Source organism: Bos indicus x Bos taurus, chromosome 11 (assembly GCF_003369695.1).
Source record: "Bos indicus x Bos taurus breed Angus x Brahman F1 hybrid chromosome 11, Bos_hybrid_MaternalHap_v2.0, whole genome shotgun sequence".
NCBI classification, from domain to species: domain Eukaryota; kingdom Metazoa; phylum Chordata; class Mammalia; order Artiodactyla; family Bovidae; genus Bos; species Bos indicus x Bos taurus.
Genome location: NC_040086.1, coordinates 37384490 through 37408011, shown reverse-complemented (window position 1 = coordinate 37408011; position 23522 = coordinate 37384490). Strand labels below are relative to the sequence as shown.

The window sequence follows — 23522 nt, the reverse complement described above, 5'->3', positions numbered from 1 at the left end:
TTCAATAGTTAATTCTCACGATAGCTTTCCAGTCTTTCCATTTTAGAAGTTGAATACTGTAGTAGAGCTGGCGGGGGGTGGGCGGGCAAGGTGGTGACCTTTGTTACGCTTTGATTTTAGGGGAAACAGAATCAACTATTTGGTAATGTACTTCAGAGGAAAATGAATCATATCTATTAACTGTTTTAATTAGATTCTGGAATTCCTGAATCAGCCTGGCAGCTTAGTGAAATATCCATATTGTTTTTACCAAATCTCCAAGGAGTATGCCTATAGTAGTTTGGCATTTACATGGGATGTATTTATTTGAAGGTTTAATTTTAAAACTTTACTTGAATTTTGTCTTTAATTGGCTGTTATTCTCTTACAGTTTGCAGTGTTGATGTGGGTATTTACCTATGTTGGTGCCTTGTTCAATGGTCTGACACTACTAATTTTGGGTAAGTCTACAAAACCAACAGAATGAAACATTTTTAAAAAGATTGGGGACTTCCTGGCAGACTAGTAGTTAAGATTCCATATTTCCACTGCAGAGGCCATGGGTTTGATCCCTGGTGTGGGAACCAAGATCCTGCATACTGCAAAGCACAGCCCACCATCCCAGCGCCGCCCCCCCCCCCCCCCAAAAAAAATGGTGTGCAACGAACTTTAAGATGTTTTAGTGGAAAATATTCTTATATTGTAGAAAAAATAGAGGGATATACATTAGAGGTTGTGATCTTCTTAAATAAATTGCTAATACTTACATTATTTATGGAAATGCCACTTTACTTCCTGAAGACTACTCCAGCAGTGATAAACCAGATCAAGAGTGGCCTTATTTGATGTGCAGTCATATGTATGACTAACTAGGGATGCCTATATTTTATAAAGTCTGTAATGTGAAGCCAGGAGTGGCTCCTGGCTCCCTTGGTTAATTCATTGCTCTGCCCACCAGCAGCTGTGTCTCCCTGTATTAGGAACATTCCTGGCTATCTGAAAAGAGTGCTGCCAGTCTGATGACTGTGGTATGATTTAGGGAACAAACACTGCAGTCTACTTTAAAGCTTGTGTATTTCCTTTTTCAGCTCTGATTTCACTCTTCAGTGTTCCTGTTATTTATGAACGGCATCAGGTAATTTAACTGCAGATTTCAGAATACAAACCTCATTCTCTTATGTGGAACTTAGAAATGTCAGTGCCAGTTTCCAAAACCTTATGAAAAATGAGAAATGTGGCAGTTTCTTAAGCCTTTAATATGTTGGAACACAGTTCTAAGATTTGTTAGCAATGGTAATTTTCTAATAAATTCTTTATCTCTTTCAGGCGCAAATAGATCATTATCTGGGACTTGCAAATAAGAATGTTAAAGATGCTATGGCTAAGTAAGTATTTAAAACCTGCACTTGGTTTTACACTCAGGCTAGGTGTACCGGACTTGGACAGCAGTGCGGTATTTTCATGTTAAGACATAGTAGTCAATTTCAGTCAGACCTAAAGTGTGAGTTGCCGGAAGATTTTTTTCCTAACATTTGGATCATTGATTCTGTATCAACTTAACATGTATGTAAGGCTTTCAGTCTATAATTTGTGAGGTCAAGGTGGCAAAATTATAGCTTGTAGTTTGACAGCCTTAGGATTTTATTTCTTGTATAAGCTGAGCAATGTACATGTAAGTCTTGAAGGCTAGACATTTTAAGAAGCAGAAAACAAAATATTGTAAATTCACAGTATTTACACTGACATTTTCCCCCTCCTTCTCATTTGTAGAATCCAAGCAAAAATCCCTGGATTGAAGCGTAAAGCTGAATGAAAAAGCCTGAAAGAGTTAACAATAGAGGAGTTTATCTTTAAAGGGGATATTCATTTGATTCCATTGGGGAGGGTCAGGGAAGAACAAAGCCTTGACATTGCAGTGCAGTTTCACAGATCTTTATTTTTAGCAACGCGGTGTCTGAGGAAAAATGACCTGTCTTGACTGCCCTGTGTTCATCATCTTAAGTATTGTAAGCTGCTATGTATGGATTTAAATCGTAATCATATTTGTTTTTCCTGTATGAGGCACTGGTGAATAAACAAAGATCTGAGAAAGCTGTATATTACACTTTGTCGCAGGTAGTCTTGCTGTATTTGGGGAATTGCAAAGAAAGTGGAGCTGACAGAAATAACCCTTTTCACAGTTTGTGCACTGTGTACGGTCTGTGTAGGTTGATGCAGATTTTCTGAAATGAAATGTTTAGACGAGATCATGCCACCAAGGCAGGAGTGAAAAAGCTTGCCTTTCCTGGTATGTTCTAGGTGTATTGTGAAATTTACTGTTGTATTAATTGCCAATATAAGTAAATATAGATTATATATATATCTATATATAGTGTTTCACGAAGCTTAGCCCTTTACCTTCCCAGCTGCCCCACAGTGCTTGATACTTCTGTCATGGGTTTTATGTGTGTAGTTCCAAAGCACATAGCTAGGGAGAAAACGTACTTCTAGGCGCACTACCATCTGTTTTCAACACGAACCGACGCCATGCAAACAGAACTCCTCAACATAAACTTCACTGCACAGACTTACTGTAGTTAATTTTATCACAAACTCTGGACTGAATCTAATGCTTCCAAAAATGTTTGCAAATATCAAACATTGTTATGTAAGAAAATATAAATGACGATTTATACAATTGTGGTTTAAGCTGTATTGAACTAAATCTGTGGAATGCATTGTGAACTGTAAAAGCAAAGTATCAATAAAGCTTATAGACTTAAAAGACGTTTCGTATTTTGGTTTCCTGAACCTGCTGTAGAATGAAAGAATTAGACACACAGGGTGGACTTCGCCCGCACCAGGGTGTGCACTGGCTTGCACTTCCAGAAAGGCTTTAGGCTCAGGGTAGCCATGGTTCATAATTAAATCTATTTGACACATACCAAAATGTTTTTAAATTATGTATTTTTTATGCTTTAATTGAAAATAAATTCATGCACCAATATGTTAACATATGGAATACAGTGCAGGATTTATGAACATACATAAAATCATACCATGTGTTTACAAATCCGATTTAAGAACTTTTATTGACACACAGACACTATTGCTCTTTAATATAGTGTGTACATAGATCATCACTGATAAATTTGTTCTTCACATAGTTATTTCAATGCAAGGTTCAATCAGTGTGAAAGGTCAGTGTACAATATAGGCAGACATGGTTCTCAGCATCACCAGTCACATGGAGACAGAAAACAGAATTAGGGCTGCATAGGGACTCGAACTGTGGGCCCAACAACCTATTAGTGGGTTAATGTAAGGCATTAATAAACTGGCATATAAAAATAGCTTAATGAGTGATCTAATCCATTTAGAATGTTGAAGCACTTCTGTGGTAAATGTTAATCTATTTAATTGAAAATGCTTCGTTTCACCGTTCCTCTGAACTGACAACTGAAAATAGCCAGTAACTCAAGACCCAGAATTTTAGTTCACTGACTAGAACATCTAATTGGTATAATGTATGTGCTCAGAGTCCCAGCCTGTCACCAACCTGCCTTCCAGCACGTGCCATCATCATCCCTCTTGTTAGTGGTCAGCAAGTGTCAAGTATGATGGGAGGTGGTCCAGGGTGCCTCTGATTTTCTTGGCCGAGTCACATTCTGTCATCCAGCCAACTCTGAGCTAGATTATTTTGCTTTATAATCTTGAATTACCAAATACTGCTTTGGGCTTAGGAATTTGTTCTGCAGAGATTTTTTGAATCCAGACTTGACCTGTGTCGTTCACCTGAAGCACACCACTGGAATCAAGTCCACCCCACTCTGGGAGCAGCCCTCCCAGCGCAGCCTCCAGGCACCTCCTCTGTTACCATTTTAGGTTCAGTAGGATAAATCAGCTCATCTTCCTGGACCTACTTGAGCTTTTTTTTTTTTCCCTTCTTCTTCTATTTTGTAGTAGAGTTTTGTTTTATTTGAAATGTTTAGGATGTTGTGGGTTTGGCACGCAGTATAATGAAACCCACTCTACCCACCCATCTTCCAACACCTGAACTTAAGTTTCTTTGCTGCTCAACTTCAAATAGCCACTGTTTCCCAAGCACATAACTAATATCTTTCCTTTGGGAAGCCTTGACCTAAACACATGACATGGGTGACCAGGAATCTGCTAGGATCCTGTAGCCCTCCTCAGTTTTTAAGTTTTAGCACCATATGAGATAATTTGTGGGAGGTGAGATAGCAGCCCACACAACTGGAAGCTTTCAAAGGCACTTTATGGATATAAAACTCTGCAAACGAAACATTAAAAAAATTAAGTTTCTCAACTTGTTTATACATGGCTCATTTGGTTTTGAAAGCTAAATGTGGAGAACAAAGGCTATCAGTATTTCTAGTATTTCAGTGAATCTAACTTAAGCTGTCCTGTTCAACTTCCTTATTTGTAAAAATGAACATTTTTAAAGTATATAGAAACATAATAGCAAAACATCTTTTGTAAAAGTTTTGATGCAAATTAAAAGCTACATATTGGTTAGGGTAACTGAGGCTTTAAATTTTGTCAGTGGGCTACATTATCAGATAGGATTTCTTTGTCAGTGTAGTGAGTACGTGTAGTTTTTAAGTCTCAGGAAGAGAGGCAAGCAGTCTTAACACGTCAGCACTGACCTTCCCTCTTGACATCCCGGTTTTGGAAGCTCCAGGTGATGGGAGCAGTCACATTTCACCAGCACTTGGAGCTCATGTAGCTTGTTGGCGGCGTAGACCTTTCCCAGCAGCTGGCAGCCAGGAGGTAACCTTGTCATGGCCTCTGTGGTTGCCAGCCGTGGTGGCAGCAGGAAAGCGGATTCCGGCATTTACAGGCATCGCCACACAAATACACTGAAAAGACAGACCAAACATGTTGCGGGGCTGGACATCACAAAAGTCACTCTTGCCAAGAGCTCCAGAGTCAAGCTCAGGCTGAACATTTTGATTTCAATTTTAGAAGACAAACCAGGGATCTTGCCACCAATGAAAGGTCTATTGGTTATTTTTAAGGTCTATGTTATCTGTTTGGTCTGGCTCTTTCAGCATGTCCCTTCTGAACGGGAGGACTGCTGGCAGCTTGACTTCACACTTCTCTCTTGTTACCACTGAAGAGGTTTTATCAGCTCCACTCAAGCAGGAGAGCTCTTTCTAGTGTTCAGCACAGGGCCGGGGTGACAGGAGCCCATGGCTGCCAGGCTGAGGGGGCCCTGTGTTGGGAAGGTGACATCCAAGCCCTTTATAGTGACCGACAGCCCCCTCAGATCTCCAGGTTAGCTTCTGTGTCCTGTGGCTGCTTGTTCACGGTCTGGTTGGTGCTGCTCTGGATGGGGGTCCTCCTGCCCCTCCCCACCCCCGGAGCTGCTGTCGGCCCTCTCTCAGCAGCTCTAAGTGCCTGCGGCAGTTGACACAGTGGCCTGGAGATGGATGTTTCCGGGGGGCCAGCAGAAAGCATCCTTTGGGGCCATTTTCTACAAAATGCTTTTGGGTAGAAAGTGGGTTAAAATGCTCTACAGGTACCTTTTCCACAACCTTACTCAGACTACTAAAAATGCACGTGTTTCTTCTTGATGCCCCTGTGAGCCCAGTCCTCAATTGAACAGAAACCTGTATTCATGTTTCTGTAAAGCTCTTCATCCACATGAGATGTGGAGAAGCTGAATGACTTCGGATGACCTCGTGCTGGTCCCCCACACTCTAAATAAGAAAGGCCCTTGGTGGAGGGACACGAGAGAGCTCCTTGGATAGCATCTCTGGAGTAGGCTGCTAGGGGGTCCTTCCAAAACCTTGGAAGACCAGTCATGCCTCCCAGAGCATGAGGCCTGTTTCTCCCTGAGCAGTGGTGAAGGTTAGGGGCCCACCCGGTTTAGGAGTCCACACGCTGGTGGAGGTTCTGCAGCTACTAACCAGCACTGGTCCTAACGGCTTCACTCCTTGTCTGATCTCATGTGTAAAACCGGGTAATGTGTTCTGCGTGACTGAGGCCCAATGTTACTATTTATAAACCTCTCACAGAGTTGTGGATTAATCATCCATGTAAGAACTCTAGTGATGAACTGGAAGTTCTGAGTTACAAGGCCCATGGATCAAGGTCCCTCTAAGCTCCTGATTATATGCAACAGCCCGCAGCTCCTACTGAAATCGCCACGTGGAGGTTGGGTCTCTCAGCACCTGCCCCTACAACCAGCAATGCTCAGCGTAGCTCTGACCTGCCCTTGGCTTCTCTCGAATCCGAGGCCAACCTAGTGGGGACAGAGGCCCATCACAGTTAGGGTTTGGGGTCACCAGAGACTAAATACCTTACACTGGGAAGTCCTCACTGCATCTCTTGGTCACTGCCCATACCAGCCCCTCCTGTGCCCCTGGGAGGAGCTGACAATTGAGGTGGGGATGGTAGGGGTGAAGGCCAGGCTTCGGGGCAGAGCCAGATGAATCAGGTTGGTACCTGCAGTCGTCTCCTCCAGTGCTGACTACATACTTGTCGTCATGAGAGAAACGGATGTTTGTCACATGAGCTGAGTGACCGAAGTAACGCTTATGTTTGGCCTGTGAGCAAAAGGGAATGGAGGTGACTACGAGAGCCTGTCCTTCAGCCACCCTGGACCACTCCCAGGACTCCGCTCCGCCTCCCCAGGCTTCCCTTCACCCACGGGGTGCCTGTTAGGTCTGGACATCTCTGGGAGCCAGCCCTTCACTGGCTTCCTGCCTCACTCTTGCCCTGCTCGGTACCCTCACCCCCATCCTCCTGGCTTCCAAGACTTCCCCTTGTGAAGGAGAGGAAAAGGTTAGGGGTGGCCAAGTCTCCCCAGGGCTGTGACAAGATTCCTCTTGTGCTAGATTGTAGATAGTCGTGTCCATGTGGCCACAATCTCTGGGAGAATGCACAACGTCAAAGAGCCTAGAGGCTGTGTAGGGAATTACTCTAAGGGAAACTCACAAATTTCTCTGTGCACGGAAAATCAAAGAGCTTCACCAGCCCAAAGTCGTCTCCCGTGACGATGTTCAGCCCTGCGTGGGTCACACAGGCGCAGTTGACGTCAGCCTTGTCTGCATTTCGCGGCCAGATGCCAATGACTTCGTCTCCCAGAATGCTGTTCCAACAGGAAGAGGTGTGAGGTGTGTGACAAGGCTTCCTGCAGAAGAGTCAGTGCAGTCACGTGGCTCTTCTGTCCGCCCCCCCCCACCCCCTTCTCTGTGCACTTGCCCCAGCTCCTGCTGTTCTCTGCCTCGGGCCCCTTTCACCCCAAAAGACAAGTTCCCTCCATCTTTGGTTCTCTCCCTCTTCCTCATAATGCTTCAGAGTATGTGTGGGTTTGGTTGAAGAGTGGGGGCTCCTTTAAGCTCCCAGGCTGGTGGTCTCCTCTCTTCTGACTTGGCAGGGCCCTGCTGCTTACCCTGCTACCTGGTGACCAGCCCTCCCTCCCATCCCAGGGGTTGGAAAAAGCCTCACTGTACTGGAGGGGGCTTGGCCAAGACCTGGGAGATGGTTTCCCTTTGAACTTGTTGGGTGGAGCTGGGGATGGGTGGGACACATCAAGAGGGACTTTGCATTTCAAAAGCCTAGGTCAGATCAAAGCCTGTGGCCCAATCTGGGAGCTAGAAGCTTCCTTCTCCTGCGCCAAGGGAAAGAGCTCTGTCTCTGAGCTGCTTCAGATCCCAGCCCCACACAAACTTGAGGCTGAGGCTGGGACAAGAGTAGTCTCCCCTGGGACCTTTCCTGCAGTCACCTTGTCCAGGAGGCCCAGGTGATCTTCTCAATGACCACGGCTTCGGTGACCTGCTTCCCCAGGGGAACTTCATGTACCTGGCGCTTGTAGGCTCCTGTGGACACCTGCAGACGGGAGGCAGCCATGCCCATCAATGTTCTTTCTTTTCTGCCCAAAGGACTCCCCTTCCCATGTGCTGCTTCCCAGCCTCCACATCCCCAGACCTTTCCACCAAACCCAAGTTCAGCTCCAGCCTGCAAAGCCTGTGGTCAGCCTGCAGCCGAGTCTACACAAGCAGGGCATTTGCCATCCATTTTCTTGCTATTTTCCAAAGTTCTAAGGCAGTGGTTCGCCAACTGTGGTTCTCCACCAGCAGAAGCAGCATCTGGAAATTTGTTAGAAATGTGTGCTCTTGGACCCCGACCCCCAACCCCCCATCAGATGCCCTGAAGAGGGTGGGGCCCAGCAGACATTTTAATAAAGCCTCCAGGGGATGCTGGTACTTGCTCAGACTTGGGGATCCCTGTTCTCAGGGAAGCGAGGTCCTTCAGTAAAGAACTGAAGCAAGGTTTCTCATGGACAACAGCCAACGTAGATTATCTCTGAAGTATCTAGGACCTGATCCTGGCTTCTCTGGGAACCTTCTAGAGGAAACCGATCGTTTTCTAGCACGTGGCTGCTGCCTCCATCTCCAGCCCCTTGTCCCCCTGAGGTGCTGGCCCAGCCACCCCGATTTCCCTGCTGTTCAGGAACGAGCTGCGATCTTTCCCACATTTGGTTTTTCACGCGGAATGCCTGGAACCACGTTCCGCTGTCTTGGTGGCTGACCCCTGCACACCCTGCAGACCTCAGTGTGAACAGCACCTCTGGGAGGGGAAGTCAATCTAAACTCAATGTGTGTTAAACGCTCCCACAGGGCACTGTGCTTTTCCTTCTCAGCACATAATCAAAATTTATAATTATGGGTACACTGGTGTGATCAGTTTAATGCTCCTCTTGTCCACAACAAGGCAAGCTCCTGGAAAGCAGGGATCAGGCCTGTTTCCTCCACCCAGAAGTCTAATGCAGCGCCTGATTCAGTTCACACTTGACAAATGAATGTGTTCTCTTCTCCTTTCAAAATGACCACCTGACTCCTGGCCAGTTCACCAATGCATAATATTTGTTCAAAGTGCTGGAGACATCATTGTTCTATTCTCAGTGCCACCAGTGGAACCCCTCTTGATCCCTTGCCCAGGGCCTTCACTCCAGGGTCATGGTCTGGAGTCTGCTCCCAAGGGTGGAGGGGCCACACTACCCATGGGATTTGGAATTGAGATGAAGAAGTATAAGAGGCAACAGGCTTCGGTGCGGCCCTGAGAACTAGGAATTAGGAAGCTTTGAAGGGGCGGTGGTGAGAAGCTCAAGATGATTAGGGCTTGTTTCCTGCTTTCCTACTGAAGAATAACTACTATTTTTCATTCTATTTGACTTTCTTAAATTCTTAAGCCTTTGTTTGTTCAGGTATAAAATAGGAAAAGCAACGTCCTTAAGGGGTTCCTGTGAACACACTGCCTGGCGAACAGTCAGCCCTGGTTTCACCTAAGCTGTTGTGAGTAATACTATTATCAATGGTTACCCCAGTTATACTACATATACTTTATAATATATCAAGGGTTTTACTATTCTCAGTAAAGCCGAAGCACACCTGGATGTACTTGCCATCTGCAGAAAAATCCATCTGAATGACGAAGCTGGGGATATCTTTGCAGTAGCCGATGCGGTTCAAACTTGTGCCCTGAGTGAGGTCATAGAAGTCAACTGTGTGTTCAGAAGAACCAACGGCTAAGAATCTGCTGTCTGGGCTGATTCTAGAAAAAGCAATTCAAGAGCACAGTCTGTGAGGAGGGCTGCCTGGGGCCAGTCAGGCATGAGGTCTGCTCTGGGATGGACTTCCCAAGCTCAAGGTCAGGTTGGGTAGCTTCTCCAACAGTCTAAGGAATTTGACCGCTTCTCTGGATCGAACCCCCCCAGGAAGAAAGAAAATGGGTGTGTGCAGCCTTCTGTAGAAGGCTCTTCACAAGAAGTTTTTACCACACTCGTGGGAATCAGCAAAGATGTGTCTGAGAACTGACGTGTGAGAGGATCTCCTACCAGAGCTGGCTCACTGAAAGGGACCCTCTCATATGTGAGTTCTTCATCCCCGCCTCCTGGAACGGGAACCATGGGGAGGCAGAATGAATGCCTGCCTTTCTCCTCCCTGCCCAGACCACTTGCTATGTACCTGATATCTTGGATAGCAGATTTCCGGTCTCTTTTCTTCCCCCAAACTTTCAGGCTGTTCACCAACAAGACAACAAACTCTCCATTCTTCATGCCAATGGCCACCATCTCCCCGTCCGGGCTGTAGGCTGCACACTGGGCCGCGTGGCCCAGGCTCACTTTGTTTAGCAGCTTCTACATGGACACAACGTAATACCCTGAGCTCTTGGCCACCTCAGCTAGTCTCCAGGGGAAATCCTGCACCCAGGTCACCTCTAGGGAGGCTCTGAGGCGGGCAGTGTGTTTTGACTGAGCAGCTGGGGAGACTGTGGTTTAAGCAGAGGCTGGTGAACTTTCTCTGTGAATGGCCTGATAGTAAATAGTAAATATTTTTGGCTCTGCCAGTGAAGCACGAAAGCAGCCATGGGCACTGATATAAACACTAAAGCGCAGCTTACTGCAGAAGCAGGCAGCAGGCAGACTTCATCCTTGGGCTGCAGCTTGCTGACCTCTTGTTCAGGGGAAAGAGTTTGAGCTTCAGCATGTGTCAGTAATCCCAGATCCTGGCTCTGTCCCTAGCTGGGTGTGTTTGGGTAAGTTGCTCCTCTCTTTTCCCATATGTGTATACGTGTGTGTGTGTGTGTGTGTGTGTGTGTGTGTGTGTGCTCAGTCATGTCTGACTCTTTGTGATCCGTGGACTATAGCCTGCCAGGCTCCTCTGTCCATGGAATTCTCCAGGCAAGAATACTGGAGTGAGTTGCCATTTCCTCCTCCAGGGGATCTTCCTGACCCAGGGATTGAACCTGCATCTCCTGTTGTCTCCTGCATTAGCAGGCAGGTTCTTTACCTGCTGAGCCATCGGGGAAGCCCCATGTGTAGAGAAGTGATACTAATATTGGTCTTGCAAAGTTGGTGTAAGCATTAGTGATGGTATTTATGAAACACCTGGTATGTAGTGGGTGTTAACAAACATAATCAATAATCACAAACTAACTTGAGTATGGGGATTCCCTAATAGCTCAGTTGGTAAAGAATCCACCTGCAATGCAGGAGACCCCAGTTTGATTCCTGGGTTGGGAAGATCCCCTGGAGAAGGGATAGGCTACCCACTCCAGTATTCTTGGGCTTCCCTTGTGGCTCAGCTGGTAAAGAATCCGCCTGCAATGTGGGAGACCTCGGTTCAACCCCTGGGTTGGGAAAATCCCCTGGAGAAGGGAAAGGCTACCCACTCTAGTATTTTGGCCTGGAGAATTCCATGGACTTAAAGTCCATGGGGTCGCAAACAGTTGGACACAACTGAGTGACCTGCACTTTTACTTTCTTTTCACTTTCAACCTGAGTATGACAACCACACTGAGCTGAGGCTTCTCCAAGTCTGTTCCATGATCCTGACACTGAAAATATGACTGAAATATTTACAAGCCATTTTATAATGAAACCAAGTATTTTAATTATTAGAACATAAGTACTTTTTTACTATCAGCTGAGGCTTGGTAAACATCAGTTTTTCTTCCCCTACTCCTGATTATTCTCTGCTATTTTACATTTTTACTCCAGATGGATCTGTTTTTAGAAATTTTTTGTATTTTTAAATTTTTTTCCAAACTCTAAGAGTAACTTTTTTGGAATTTTGATTGAAATGTTCCACTTGGGAACATCTGACATTTTAAATCATTTTTTCTCTTCCCCATTAGGGGAGGACATGATTTCTCTCTTTGTTTTTTCGTTTCATGGGTTTTTTTGTGACAAGAGAATAAAGCATTTTCAGTGAGATTATTCCTGTACTATAAATATTCATAGAAGCATATAGCTAATAGATATATACAGAATGGGTGAGTGTGAACGGGACTTCTCTTTACTATGAGTCTAACTTAGCTGCTACGCTGTGGCTGAGCTCCTATCCAACCCCATCCCCCATCTCTGACTGGCCTGACCCTGGCCGGACTTGCCCTCCCCCCACTTGGGGCCTCCGAGCCCAGGCAGGGTCTGCCCCTCACCTTGTCAGCCAGGTCCCAGATGCGGGCTGTGCCGTCATTGCTGGCGGAGATGAAGATGTCCTTGGAGGGGTGTGTGGCCAGGCCCCAGATCTCCCCTTCCATGTGTCCATCAATCAAGATGTTGGAAGCAGCGTTTTTTTCACCAACTTCAATGATTTCTCCATCCTTGGTTCCCACTAAAATTTTTCCCTGTTGTAATCAAAGCACTATTAGAAGAAAAACACTGTAGGATCCCACTCATACGTAATTCCTAGATGAGTCAAATGCATGGAGACAGGAGGTGGAATGATGGTTGCCAGGGGCTGGGTAGGGCAGTCATTGTTTCATAGATGCGGAGCTTCTGGTGTACAGGACGAGAAATGTCCCGAGGAGGGATGGTGCTGCTGGCTGCATAACAATCTGACTGTATCTGATACCAATGAACTGTATGCTGCAAAACGGCTAAATGGTAAAGTTTATGTTCTCTAGATTTTGTCACAATATAAAATAATAATAATAAAAAAACACTATCAGAGCAACTTGGCAAAGTGCATTCGCTGGCACTGGTACTAAAACAGCAAGAGTCAGGAAGTGCCTTGTTTTTAACAACAAATTCGCCATCCTTAAGTGACACCCCCCCCAACCAGGCCTTTTCTCCCTCCAGCCCCTTGGGAAGAAGTCCCCCAAAGCCCCCCATCCTCTGGTCTCTGCTGGAATGTTTCAGTGCCTTTGAGCTCACTGCAGAGCAGGGCAGCCAATTTCTGCCCTAGCACAGCCCAAACTCTTCCTCAGCTCTTCCTCAAACTGAACAAAATCCATCCCCTGATGACTTACAGGTTCTAGACCTCATCCTGCCTCCATCTCATTACCCTTCCCTTCCGGATGACTATCATGTATCTATTTAAACCCAAATTCCCAGTTTACAATTACATAGACTCAGGTTTGCCTTTTTAATGGAGAGCATCTAGAAAGCAAGTTTGTAGACTGATACCAATTCCAACATATAAATACAAGGTATTAAACAGAGGTCAGGAGACTTCAAGTGCTTTAGAATCTCCTGGGGAATTAAAAAAAAAAAAGAAGAAGGAAAGGAAAAAAGAACACACATATCAAAGCCAAGGCCCTACCCCTGAGATTCTGATTTGGCACACTGGGCAAGAGCCTGGATATCCATATTTAAAAAACAAAAGCCAAACTCCACAGCTGTGTGATATTTAGCCAAGCATCTGACCAAATGCCTTAGTGTGGTGGTCCTTAGCTTTCCCCATCCTGGCTGTGCACCCCTGGGCCTGGGCAAACTACCTAATATCCCTGTGTCTATAACAACAGCAGCTGACATATACTGACTGTGACCATGTGCCAGGCATAATGAAAGGTCCTGGGCACTGATGATCATGCAATCCTCACAACCACCACGAGCTGGACACAGAAAGGCTAAGTAACAGAGCAAAGGTCACACAGCCACTTCTCCTGGGTGAGCCACACTCTGCATCCCGGTCTGTCCCACTCTGCTAAGCTGCCTCCCTCTGCAGTCTAAGTCACACCCGGGAGCCTTGTCCTCAGGACTCGACCACCCCCCAGTACAGGGCAAATGTGTGGCTGGGGAAAGGCGGGCCCGCCGGCTCACTTTGCCACGGCACACGGAGCGCACACACTCCACCAGCTGCCCCGTCTCCAGCTGGAAGGCCCGGCAGCGCTTCATCTCCTGGTCCCACAGTTTCACAGCACCTCCTTCTTTGGTCCTGAGAAAGATCAAGAACTTGGCAGGTCAGCCCTCGTCTGAAGACCACTCAGGACCCTCCACTCCCCCTCCCCACAACCATCTCCTCAGGGTCCCGGCCCCACATCCCAGGGCCCAGCAGGACAACCCCTTGGGGTGGCCCCTTTCATAGGCCCTGCTGATGAGCCACCAGAACCCCTTGAGCTTGCAGATTTCCTAGATTGCTGTCAAATGCTACCATCGTAAGAGGAAAGAGAATCCCAATCTAAAAAAATCAAACTGTGCTTTCATTAGATTGGACAATGAAGAGGAGTACTTGGCCTTCACAGGGTCGCAGTCCCCACTGGACATCTGTCCCCTCATCTTGCCATTCCTGCCCCCTCCAGAAGAGCTACCAGCAGTAACACTTGATGGACAGCAGAATCACGGGGCTATTCAAAAGCATCTGTCCAGTTGTTAAGCGATAGGACTCCGCCTCTCTGAGCCTTACTTCTGAAGGTTCTGACCCAGGGCCCTCTTGGAGAGATGGCAGACTCATCTCCATGATGCAGAAGAAACAAGAGAGTGAAACTCTGCATTTTCTCCAATGGAGATGCTTCTGTCTGTTTCTCCCAAGACAATCACAAAAGACCAGCTGTTCCCAGAGGAGCTCCGGCTTACGGCCGCTCTTTCCCGCCAGTCACGATGAGCCCGTCCCGAAGGGTCGTGTACATGGTGAAGACGGGGCCTGTGTGAGCCTTGGCCACCAGCCGGACGAGGAAGTGGTCCTTCCATACATAGACGTCACCATTGATGGCACCCGTGAAAGTGAGGTTGTTCTGTCAACAGAGGGACACCCTCCACACCAGGACACTGGCCGCGGTTCTCAAGAGGGCCCCCTCCCAGCCACCTGCTCCAGTGCCAAGAAACAGGAGCCAGAGAAGCGCGTGCACAGCTTAGATCAACCTTCTGTATCAGGGGAAGGAAAGAGAATCCTACAAAGAGCACATGGTAAGGAAATCACCCAGCTCTGCAATTCACTCTGATGAGTTGGCTCTGGGGACGGTTGATTCCCCATTAAGCACAGCTCTGCTTTTAAATGCACTTCCACTGTGGGAGCAGCCCCCAGTGACTGCAGGGCCGGGCGGGACCCCAGCCTCCCAGCAGACTCTCCTGGGCTCATCTCCCTGGCCAGGTAAACCCACACTGGGAGGACCAAGAGTTGGCTGTGTTCCAGAACATCCCTGGGCAGCTCCTGTTGCCCGAGAGCCACCCACAGTCTGTGCAAGGGGGTCATTAGGGGACTTGTGGCACGAGATGGCAGGGGGCAGGGATGCAGTCTGGTGATGGAAATGTCCCTCAGCCTCTGCATCTATCGAGCTCAACGCAACGGATTTGCAAGTCAGTGTGTCTCTGGAATAATGAACCTCCAGCCCTGGGTGGGGGTTCTGCTTTTTTCTAATTAACATTTTGAGGGGAATGATATAGTCAACTTATGCTAAGGAAACAAAACAGTGCTTGCAAATAGTCCAATGAAGGAGAGCCCGTGGAAATGGCTTTCCTGTTGTTCATAGCTTTTAGCATATACCCGCCCACCCCATGCCCGTGCCCAGGGGTCCAGGCTTCCCTCTCAGGAAGCTTCTGCTGGAACTCACAGCACCGAAGGCCACGGACAGCATCGTCTGCATCTTGGCGGCCTCCATAGACCCAATGACCCCTTTCTTGTAAAGCAGGGCGCTGCCTGCCAGGGTCCAGAACTTCATGTGTTTGACCCCAACCGACACAAACTGCGTGTCTGAGTCAGGGCGAAATTCCACCACGAATATGCGCTCCAGGTGGCCCCCTCGGCTGGCAACCTTGGCACCTGCGAGGGTGAGAGAGTCGGGTGAGGCTGGGCTATGCTCAGCTCAGAAGCCTTGGTGGTTGGTGTCAGCTGTTAGATCCTATCACTGGCTCAGAACCCTTCTATACAGATCTTGTACTGCTTCCAACAAAGACAATGGGAGAAAACTACCAGAGAGAAGTCTTCTCTTTATCTTGGGAACTTGTTTAAAAGTCCTGGCTCTTGGAGGGCAGAAAGGGCCCTAGGAGACCATGAGGAAGGCTAAGAACTACACCGTGGCAGGGCCAGAGCAGGTACTGCCCAGAAGAACAGACAGGACGTTGGGAGAGTGAGCCTGAGCCGAAAAGGATGATACTGTGTACAGGGTTGATGTGACCTTCTTCTAATGAATGAGGATCAGATGTGTTCTTGGCTACTGCAGAGAACACAGTTAGTGCCATAGCAGAAAGGCTTTATGAAGCAAGTTACACCCTCGCCTGAGAAAGGGCTTTCAACAGTGGGTGGGCTGTCTGAGGAGGTAATGCTGGCTGTATATGTGACAGCATTTGAGCAGAAAATGGAAAGAAGCCTGTGAGGAATGCGTTGGAGGGATCTGTCCATGGGGTGGATCCTGACCGGGCAGGAAGGCTTCTCTAAGTCTTTCCAGCTCTAAGACACTATAAGTCTATCAGTGAAGACGCTGTGTTTCTCCTCTGTGGGGCTGAGTCTACTTAATCAGCTGACCATGTGTCATCACAGGCAATGACCTGCATCCCAAGGATACAGACTATGGGGCCATTTGGACCCAAGACACTGATGAACAAGAACATGAGAAATGGAGGGAACATGACAAGTCTCATCATAAATATCTGCAGGTCCCCAGCCTCTTTTCTTCAGATGGAGTGGAGTGGAACTTCCCTCCTGCTGGGCTCATTTACTATCCCCTCTCATGGCTCTGCCATGGGAAGATGCTGAGATCACGGGACTCTTGAAGTCCTGGCTGGAGAAGTGCCACCTCTGTGCGTGCCTGGCTGAGCATGCCCCAGATACAGGCGGCTGGGCTGGAGATGGACCTCATTAATGTCTTAACTAATTGGATCTGCTTTTGCCAACTGAGAGAATATACCCAAAAGGTTGCCTAATTTTGATTCAAAGAAGACTGTAAATTTAGTAGCAGCCTGTGTGTGCACGTGTATTGGGGGAGGACAAGAAAGAAATCTTGTTCCATTAAATGTAAACCTCAATTATAAGGTGAATCCCCATTTCAAAAATGTTTAAAAAAAAGTGTTTCTGAGACGATGGTGGTAAAACCCAGTCCCATTTCCTGTAATAAGACAACGAGGGTGCCAAAGCCGCAGCAGGATCCAAGGGTCACCAGACAGACTGGGAAGCTTGTACAGGAAGGTGATTAGGACAGAAACAGTGGAGGGTGCTGCCTGTTTCCTGAGGAGGAAGGCAGTCAGCCCTGGGCCACTTTCCCAAAGACCCTTCACAGCCCAGCCCAGGACTCTGGGGGCCACAGGGTTCAGGACACAGCAGCAGCTGACCAGCAGCTTCTCCAGGACTCCACAGGTGGTGTGGGGCAGTGCTGACGGCGGGCTGTGGAGTGAGGCAGACCTAGGCTGGAGTCCAGCCCACGCCACGAGCAAGCCCCACAGGGGCACAGAAAGCCCGCTGCCCTTACCCTCCTGCCAGCGCCAGACGGTGATGGTGTGCTCGGGGTCCACGCCCACTGACACCAGCAGCTTCCCGGTGGCGCTGAAGTTGACGTAGTTCACGCCCTTCGAGTGGAAGCACCGCAGCATGGACACGGTGTGCTTGGTCATGGCGTCCCACACGTGGATGCAAGGTGTCGTCCCTGAGTGTGGAAGCAGGACGAAGAGCTGAGGTTGGAGGTTGGCAGAGCTCGGGCAGCACCGACGCCCACCTAAAAGCTTCTATGACAAGTGCTCAGGGGCGTCACAGAGACTAAGAGGCTAAGAGACCCAGGGCCTGGCCTGGTCGGAGGTGAGAGATAAGGGGAAACACTTGCCTGCTGTGCGTTCAGAGGCAGAGACCTAAGGGTGTTTACATCCAACACACACACTCGAGGTGGACTTGATACAAAGGAAATCGGTGAGGTCAATGATTGTATCTGTGACTCAGCCAGATACAATCAGCAAACATGATAGATTGACATGATTTTGCTGTGCAGATTCAAACTACTCACGGAGGGAACTGCCTTACCTGGGGTCTCCGCAATATCACCTGCATGGGGTGAGCAATGGCAATGAGGAAGCGTCAAGGGAAAACAATAGCTGAAATAAGTCATGTTTCTAAGAGTGAAGCACTTAACACCAGCATCAAAAGTTCCAAATTAAATTAAAAAAATGGGCATGGGTTCAATGAGAACAAGCAGCAAGCTGTTTTGTAAAAACTGCCTTTGAAATGACAAAGTTAAAAACAACAGCAGCAACAACCACTCGTCACAAATATGAATCAATTCACATTTGTCACTGGCAGTTTCCCAGGGTAAGGAGAGTCAGGCACACACATCGGAATCCACCCTCGCCAAGCACAACCTCCAGGGCCCATCATTTGAACCTGGGCTCTGAAAAACTATTCTCGCAGCCCCCAGGGCTGGGGGTCGTTTATTTGGATCTTGAGTCTCTGGTCTGACTTAATGGTCCCTTGGAGTCAGCAGCACTGGATGTGTCAACTCAGACAACACAGACTCAATCAGGGCTCAAAAACTCAACATCAACATCAAGAAAGGGTGGATATCAGTGACCCCTTCCCCGCCCCCACTGCTGCCCCAGTAGCTGCCGATAAATCAATAAATCAACGTCTCTGCTCAGAGGAGATCGACTCGGCGCCGGCAGACCCTTCCTACCTATCTGGCTGGTGGCCACCACGTTCCTGTACTTGGGGTGCTGGTTCACCGTCAGGCAGAGGATGTCGTCCGTGTGCTCCAGGTAGAAACTCTGGCTCCCTAGGGGAGACGGGGCAGGGTGGGCAGGGGCACAGGTAAGCTCTGAGGGTAGACCCAAAGCTCAGTGAGGAGTCTTGGCAAACGCCCTGTGCAAGTGAGCACTAACAGCGCCCAGTTCTCACTTACAGAATTGTCCCTGGGAAGTGGGAGATGCTTTGTCACCTAGACACATTCTGTCCAAAGATTAGGAGAGCTAGTGCCTGTTATCTAATCCAGATCTAACACACAGGCTCCCCTCAATCCTCCCGCATCCTGGGTGCAGCCAGAGTGCAGTCCAAGTGCAGAGGTTTCCAGGGTCCAGAAAGTTTCCTCCTCCCACGGCCCAGGACCCACGGCTTCTCACTGTCTTCCTCTGAGCGGGGTGGTGGCGTGCTAGAGACAGTGCTTTACTGACCAAAACGGCACCACTTACTCATCAGAAAGGGAAGACTACACTAGGAAAATGCTTGGGAAATCCCTTTTAATTATCTTTATCTATCAAAGTGCCAACCTACTGGGTACTTGGATGGCAAGGGTGATGGTTTTATCCCTTAAAGCCCTAAGTCAACATATGGTCCAAGTGGAAGAAAGGACAAGAAAAGCTTTATCATTTATTGCAGCAAACGGTTTGCTGACTTGACTGCCCAAGTGGCCACTGTAAACGCACAGGAACTGAGAGGTGAGTGATGGCATTGAATACAAGGAAACAGCACTTTGCTACCAACCTGGTAACATGTGGCTAGAAGACTGAGAAAAACAAAGAAGAAATTCCAAGGTCCTCCCCTCAAAAGACAAATCTTTATGTGCCCAGCGATTTTACTATCTTAAAAAAAAAAATCTATGCATAAACTACACAGAATTATGAAGGAGCATAAAAATTTGGGAGGGAAAAAAGTTTAAGATATAAAGCAAATAAAGGCAACACATTACCATATTTAAATCTTGTGGTAAAGATAAGGGTGTCTCTTAATTTCTGAGTGATTCTTTTTGCTTCAGTTGTTTCTTTTAAAAATGAGTTTTACATTTATAGTTAAATTCTATATAAGGGAAATTTAAGGAATTTTTGTTAATTATTTCACTGTTCTCATTCTCCTTGTGAATCTGGTTAAATATTTGAAACAGGCAAAACTTGAAAATCTGAGCTGCTAAAAAATTTGGTGACTTAGAAATCAATGGGAGAAGGCAATGGCACCCCACTCCAGTACTGTTGCCTGGAAAATCCCATGGATGGAGGAGCCTGGTAGGCTGCAGTCCATGGGGTCGCTAAGAGTCAGACACAACTGAGCAACTTCACTTTCACTTTCCACTTTCATGCATTGGAGAAGGAAATGGCAACCCACTCCAGTGTTCTTGCCTGGAGAATCCCATGAACGGAGAAGCCTGGTGGGCTGCAGTCCATGGGGTCGCACAGAGTCGGACACGACTGAAGCGACTTAGCAGCAGCAGAAATCAGTGAGAAAACCACCCCTCTCCCCCTTGCTTGGTTGTCGGTTACTGTCTATAAAGCTTTCTCTGCTCTCCACACCCTCTTTCTGGCTTCCCTCCATCCCTCTCAGCCTCCGTGGAGCTGAAGGAAGCACCACCTCCCTGCCAGGGGCTGAGATGAGATGCAGCTGGGTGAAAGGCAGGGAGAAATCGGGTCTGACTGTGAACATGAGCATCTTCCAGGACTGAAGGGCACCAGTCTGGAATGGAGTGGAATGGCTCTGAAGGGTAGAGCAAGTTTAAGCTACGGGGCATATAACCAGTGGGAAAGTGCACAAAGGGCTAAATAAACATCTGTTCAGACAGTGGTTTCTCCCGACCCGTTTACCTGTGGAGAGGTTCTGAACGATGCCGGCCGCGGCCGTATGGAAGATGATGTCGGCACCGTCATTCAGGTAATGCAGGTTGTTGCGACAGTCAAAGCCTCTGTAGCCAAACACGTGGTCGAGAGCCAGCTCCTACACTCCCACACAAGATGAAAGGGCCCTTAGGGGAAGTACGAGCAGAGGAACAAACCCGCACCGTGGGGACAGCCACTCAGCACAGGAACCACTCACTCCTCGGCCAGCTGGGGATACAGGGCAGCCCTTTCTTTAGCTCCCCAAGATGCTGGGGGGCAGCCTCACACATAGAATTACAATGAGTTTTCTAAATAAGGCTTCCCTAGTGGCTCGGATAGGATCTTCCCTATAACTCAGATGGTAAAGAATCTGCCTGCAATGAAGAAGACCCAGGTTTGATCCCTGAGTCAGAAAGATCCTCTGGAGAAGGGAATGGCAATCCACTCCAGCATTCTTTCCTAAGAGAATCCCATGGACAGAGGAGCCTGGCGGGCCACGGTCCATGGGGTCGCAAAGGGTCGGACATGACTGAGTGACTAACACTACTACTAATGGCTCAGATGGAAAACGATCTGCCTGCGATGCAGGAGGCCTGGGCTTGATCCCTGGGTCAGGAAGATCCTCTGGAGAAGGGAATGGCAATCCACTCCAGCATTCTTTCCTAAGAGAATCCCATGGACAGAGGAGCCTGGCGGGCCACGGTCCATGGGGTCGCAAAGGGTCGGACATGACTGAGTGACTAACACTACTACTAATGGCTCAGATGGAAAACGATCTGCCTGCGATGCAGGAGGCCTGGGCTTGATCCCTGGGTCAGGAAGATCCTCTGGAGAAGGGAATGGCAATCCACTCCAGCATTCTTTCCTAAGAGAATCCCATGGACAGAGGAGCCTGGCGGGCCACGGTCCATGGGGTCGCAAAGGGTCGGACATGACTGAGTGACTAACACTACTACTAATGGCTCAGATGGAAAACGATCTGCCTGCGATGCAGGAGGCCTGGGCTTGATCCCTGGGTCAGGAAGATCCTCTGGAGAAGGGAATGGCAATCCACTCCAGCATTCTTGCCTGGAGAATCCCATGGACAGAGGAGCCTGGCGGGCCACAGTCCATCGGGTTGCAAAGAGTCAGACACGACTGAACAACTAACTTTGTAAATAAACCGGGATTTGCTTCCCTGCTTCTCAGGTGAGGCAAAGCCTATCGAAGGGATGCCCAGTTAAGGTTGCCCTGAAGTTGCACATCTGTGACTTGGTGGGCACTCTTGGAGGTGAGCTGAGGGTGGCTCAGGGCTCTTTGCTCTGATCCACTGGATGCATCGGGGACTGCAAAGCAGAACACTGAGGCGAATGCCATGCTCATTCTGTTGCTGGGTGCTTGCCCTACAAAGTTTCTATACCATTTGCATTCTTTTTTCCCCTACAGTCTTTCTCTTCTTCCTGTCTAGTCTTCTAGGACAAAGAGCAGTGACTGGTTCAGATCAGACCTGTTCTTAATTCAGCTTGATGGCATGGCTGTCATTGCTAGCAGCTCTCCTGTCCTGGGCACCGTGCTGGTTGGGGTGGGATGTGGGGACTGATTCAAGATTAAGAAGATGTGGGTCCCTTTTCTCTAGGTTCCCTGAGTCTAGCCTTTCCTCTCTCCAAAGCTTGCCAGTTACAAACATCAGATTAATTTTAAAATACCACAACACGTCCCTACTCAAAAACATGCACTGAGTTTCACTACCTATGGGATAAAGTCCAAAGTTGGCACAATGAAGCCCTGCTCTCACAATCTCCCATGACCTTTCGTCAAGCTGATACATCCATTTAGCCCATGTATCAGGAGCTTTCCTATTTATATGACTCTCTCTCTTTTTTTAAGTCTCTCACCTGGAAAGTTCTTTTCCTCCTTAGCAGCTCCCCACCCCAAGTGTCTCCCCTCACCATGTGCTTCCCAGAAACCTTGTGTGTAATATGTGATCCCCAGTCCCATAGGCAACTGTCTCAAGTTCGGCCAATCAGATAGTTTCCCCCAGGAATTTAGAGCTGGGGATGCTGGTAGGCTCGGCTGCCTAATTAACTGAGGAGCTGTAAATGCCCGCATCGGACAGCACCACAGTCTACTACAGTGGCTCAAGAAGTCTGCAGGAGAAGAGAAGGACGCATCAGGCACACATGAGGCCCTGCTGGGCAGAAAGAGGCACCGTCTTGGCTGATGACAGCCTTTCCGTTTCCGAATCCCATCTTTCCTGAAGTTCAGCTGCATTTCCTGACCTGTGCTATTTCCATGATAATCACCCCTCCCCCCCAATATATTTTCCTCTTCTAATAAAAAAAAATTAACTTAGATTTTTCTGGCCTCAAGGAGTTCCGAGTGTAGTAGGGGACAGATGAGTGTGAAGTAATGGCAGTAGAGTGTGGGACAGGGCTGCGGAGGAGGGGGTGTGGGGCGGGTAGAGGGCAGGAGGGTTTAGGGTGGGGAGCACCAGAGAAGGCTGCACAGAGAAGGGCGGGGAAGGACGGAGTGTGGGGAGGGAAGAGGAGGAGGCTTCTGAGCCCAGGGACCTGAAAGTCCCAGGCAGCTTCAGAGAACACCGATGGCTTCGGGGTTAGAGACCTGAGTTGCTGTGGAGAATCTCAGGTGACGAGCTAGGACAGGGGCTCCTGGGTAAGGTTTTGAAACCATGATCGTGGGTCCCATCGGGAGAGCGGGGCTCTCCTGGGTCTCAAAGCCGGGGTGGAGAGAGAAGAGTTGTATTGTCAAGAGCTGACTCTGTGGACAGCAGGGCATGTGTCAGAGAGGAAAGGGACAGGTCTGGAGGCAGAGAGAACAGTTAGGAGGGCTCTCTCAGAAATCAGCAGGTACCCCAGAGCTCGCATCCTCAAGTCCTGACAACGGAGTTCAAACCCCTCTCCACTCACTGGCTTAGTGATCCGGGGCTGGGACCTAACACATCACTAGACTTCTCTGAGCTACAGCACCCTCTTCTGTAAGATGGAACAATAATGGTACCTGCCCTGTAGACTCGAGGAACGTATGAAATACTCAGTGGGAAGTATCAATATATAGCAAAGTACCCAGCACCCGACAAGTGCTCAAGTAATGTTAGAGACGGTGAGTAAGCTCCCCTGGGTGGCACTAGGTACAAGGAAAAGGGACCAGGTCTGAAGGACGCAGGATATTTTGGGGTTAGTAACCAAAGGGCTTGGTCGTGGGCTGAAGGAACAGGACCCAGGAGATGTGACTCTGGTCGTTGCTGGGGAACACAGTGCTGTGTGGAAGGGACAGGAGAAGCGAGAGCCAGCCAGTCCAGTTGGGGTAAACTGAAGGC

At 48.3% G+C, this 23522-nt stretch overlaps 2 protein-coding genes across 9 annotated transcripts in view; one reads left to right on the top strand and one right to left on the bottom strand.

Moving 5' to 3' along the window:
• RTN4 (reticulon 4) overlaps positions 1-2746 on the top strand; it is a 74603-nt gene extending 71857 nt beyond the window's left edge. For all 3 annotated transcript variants that reach the window (XM_027555305.1, XM_027555306.1, XM_027555307.1), the window contains 4 exons: positions 371-440; positions 1068-1114; positions 1306-1364; positions 1750-2746. In XM_027555305.1, the coding sequence (XP_027411106.1) occupies positions 371-440; positions 1068-1114; positions 1306-1364; positions 1750-1792 (219 nt within the window). In that variant the 3' untranslated portion in view covers positions 1793-2746. The remainder of the gene's footprint in view (positions 1-370; positions 441-1067; positions 1115-1305; positions 1365-1749) is intronic.
• Positions 2431-23522, bottom strand: part of EML6 (EMAP like 6) — a 285324-nt gene continuing 264232 nt past the window's right edge. For 3 of the 6 annotated variants that reach the window (XM_027555299.1, XM_027555300.1, XM_027555301.1), the window contains 13 exons: positions 20195-20324; positions 18304-18402; positions 17116-17289; positions 15265-15473; positions 14291-14448; positions 13538-13652; positions 11932-12120; positions 9957-10129; positions 9381-9543; positions 7715-7818; positions 6925-7120; positions 6433-6533; positions 2431-4841 (listed from right to left, as the gene is read on the bottom strand). In XM_027555299.1, coding sequence (XP_027411100.1) covers positions 4817-4841; positions 6433-6533; positions 6925-7120; positions 7715-7818; positions 9381-9543; positions 9957-10129; positions 11932-12120; positions 13538-13652; positions 14291-14448; positions 15265-15473; positions 17116-17289; positions 18304-18402; positions 20195-20324 — 1836 coding nt within the window. In that variant the 3' untranslated portion in view covers positions 2431-4816. Of the gene's footprint in view, positions 4842-6432; positions 6534-6924; positions 7121-7714; positions 7819-9380; positions 9544-9956; positions 10130-11931; positions 12121-13537; positions 13653-14290; positions 14449-15264; positions 15474-17115; positions 17290-18303; positions 18403-20194; positions 20325-23522 lie in introns of those variants that run through there. The other 3 variants (XM_027555302.1, XM_027555303.1, XR_003513347.1) reach the window with 2 other exon arrangements.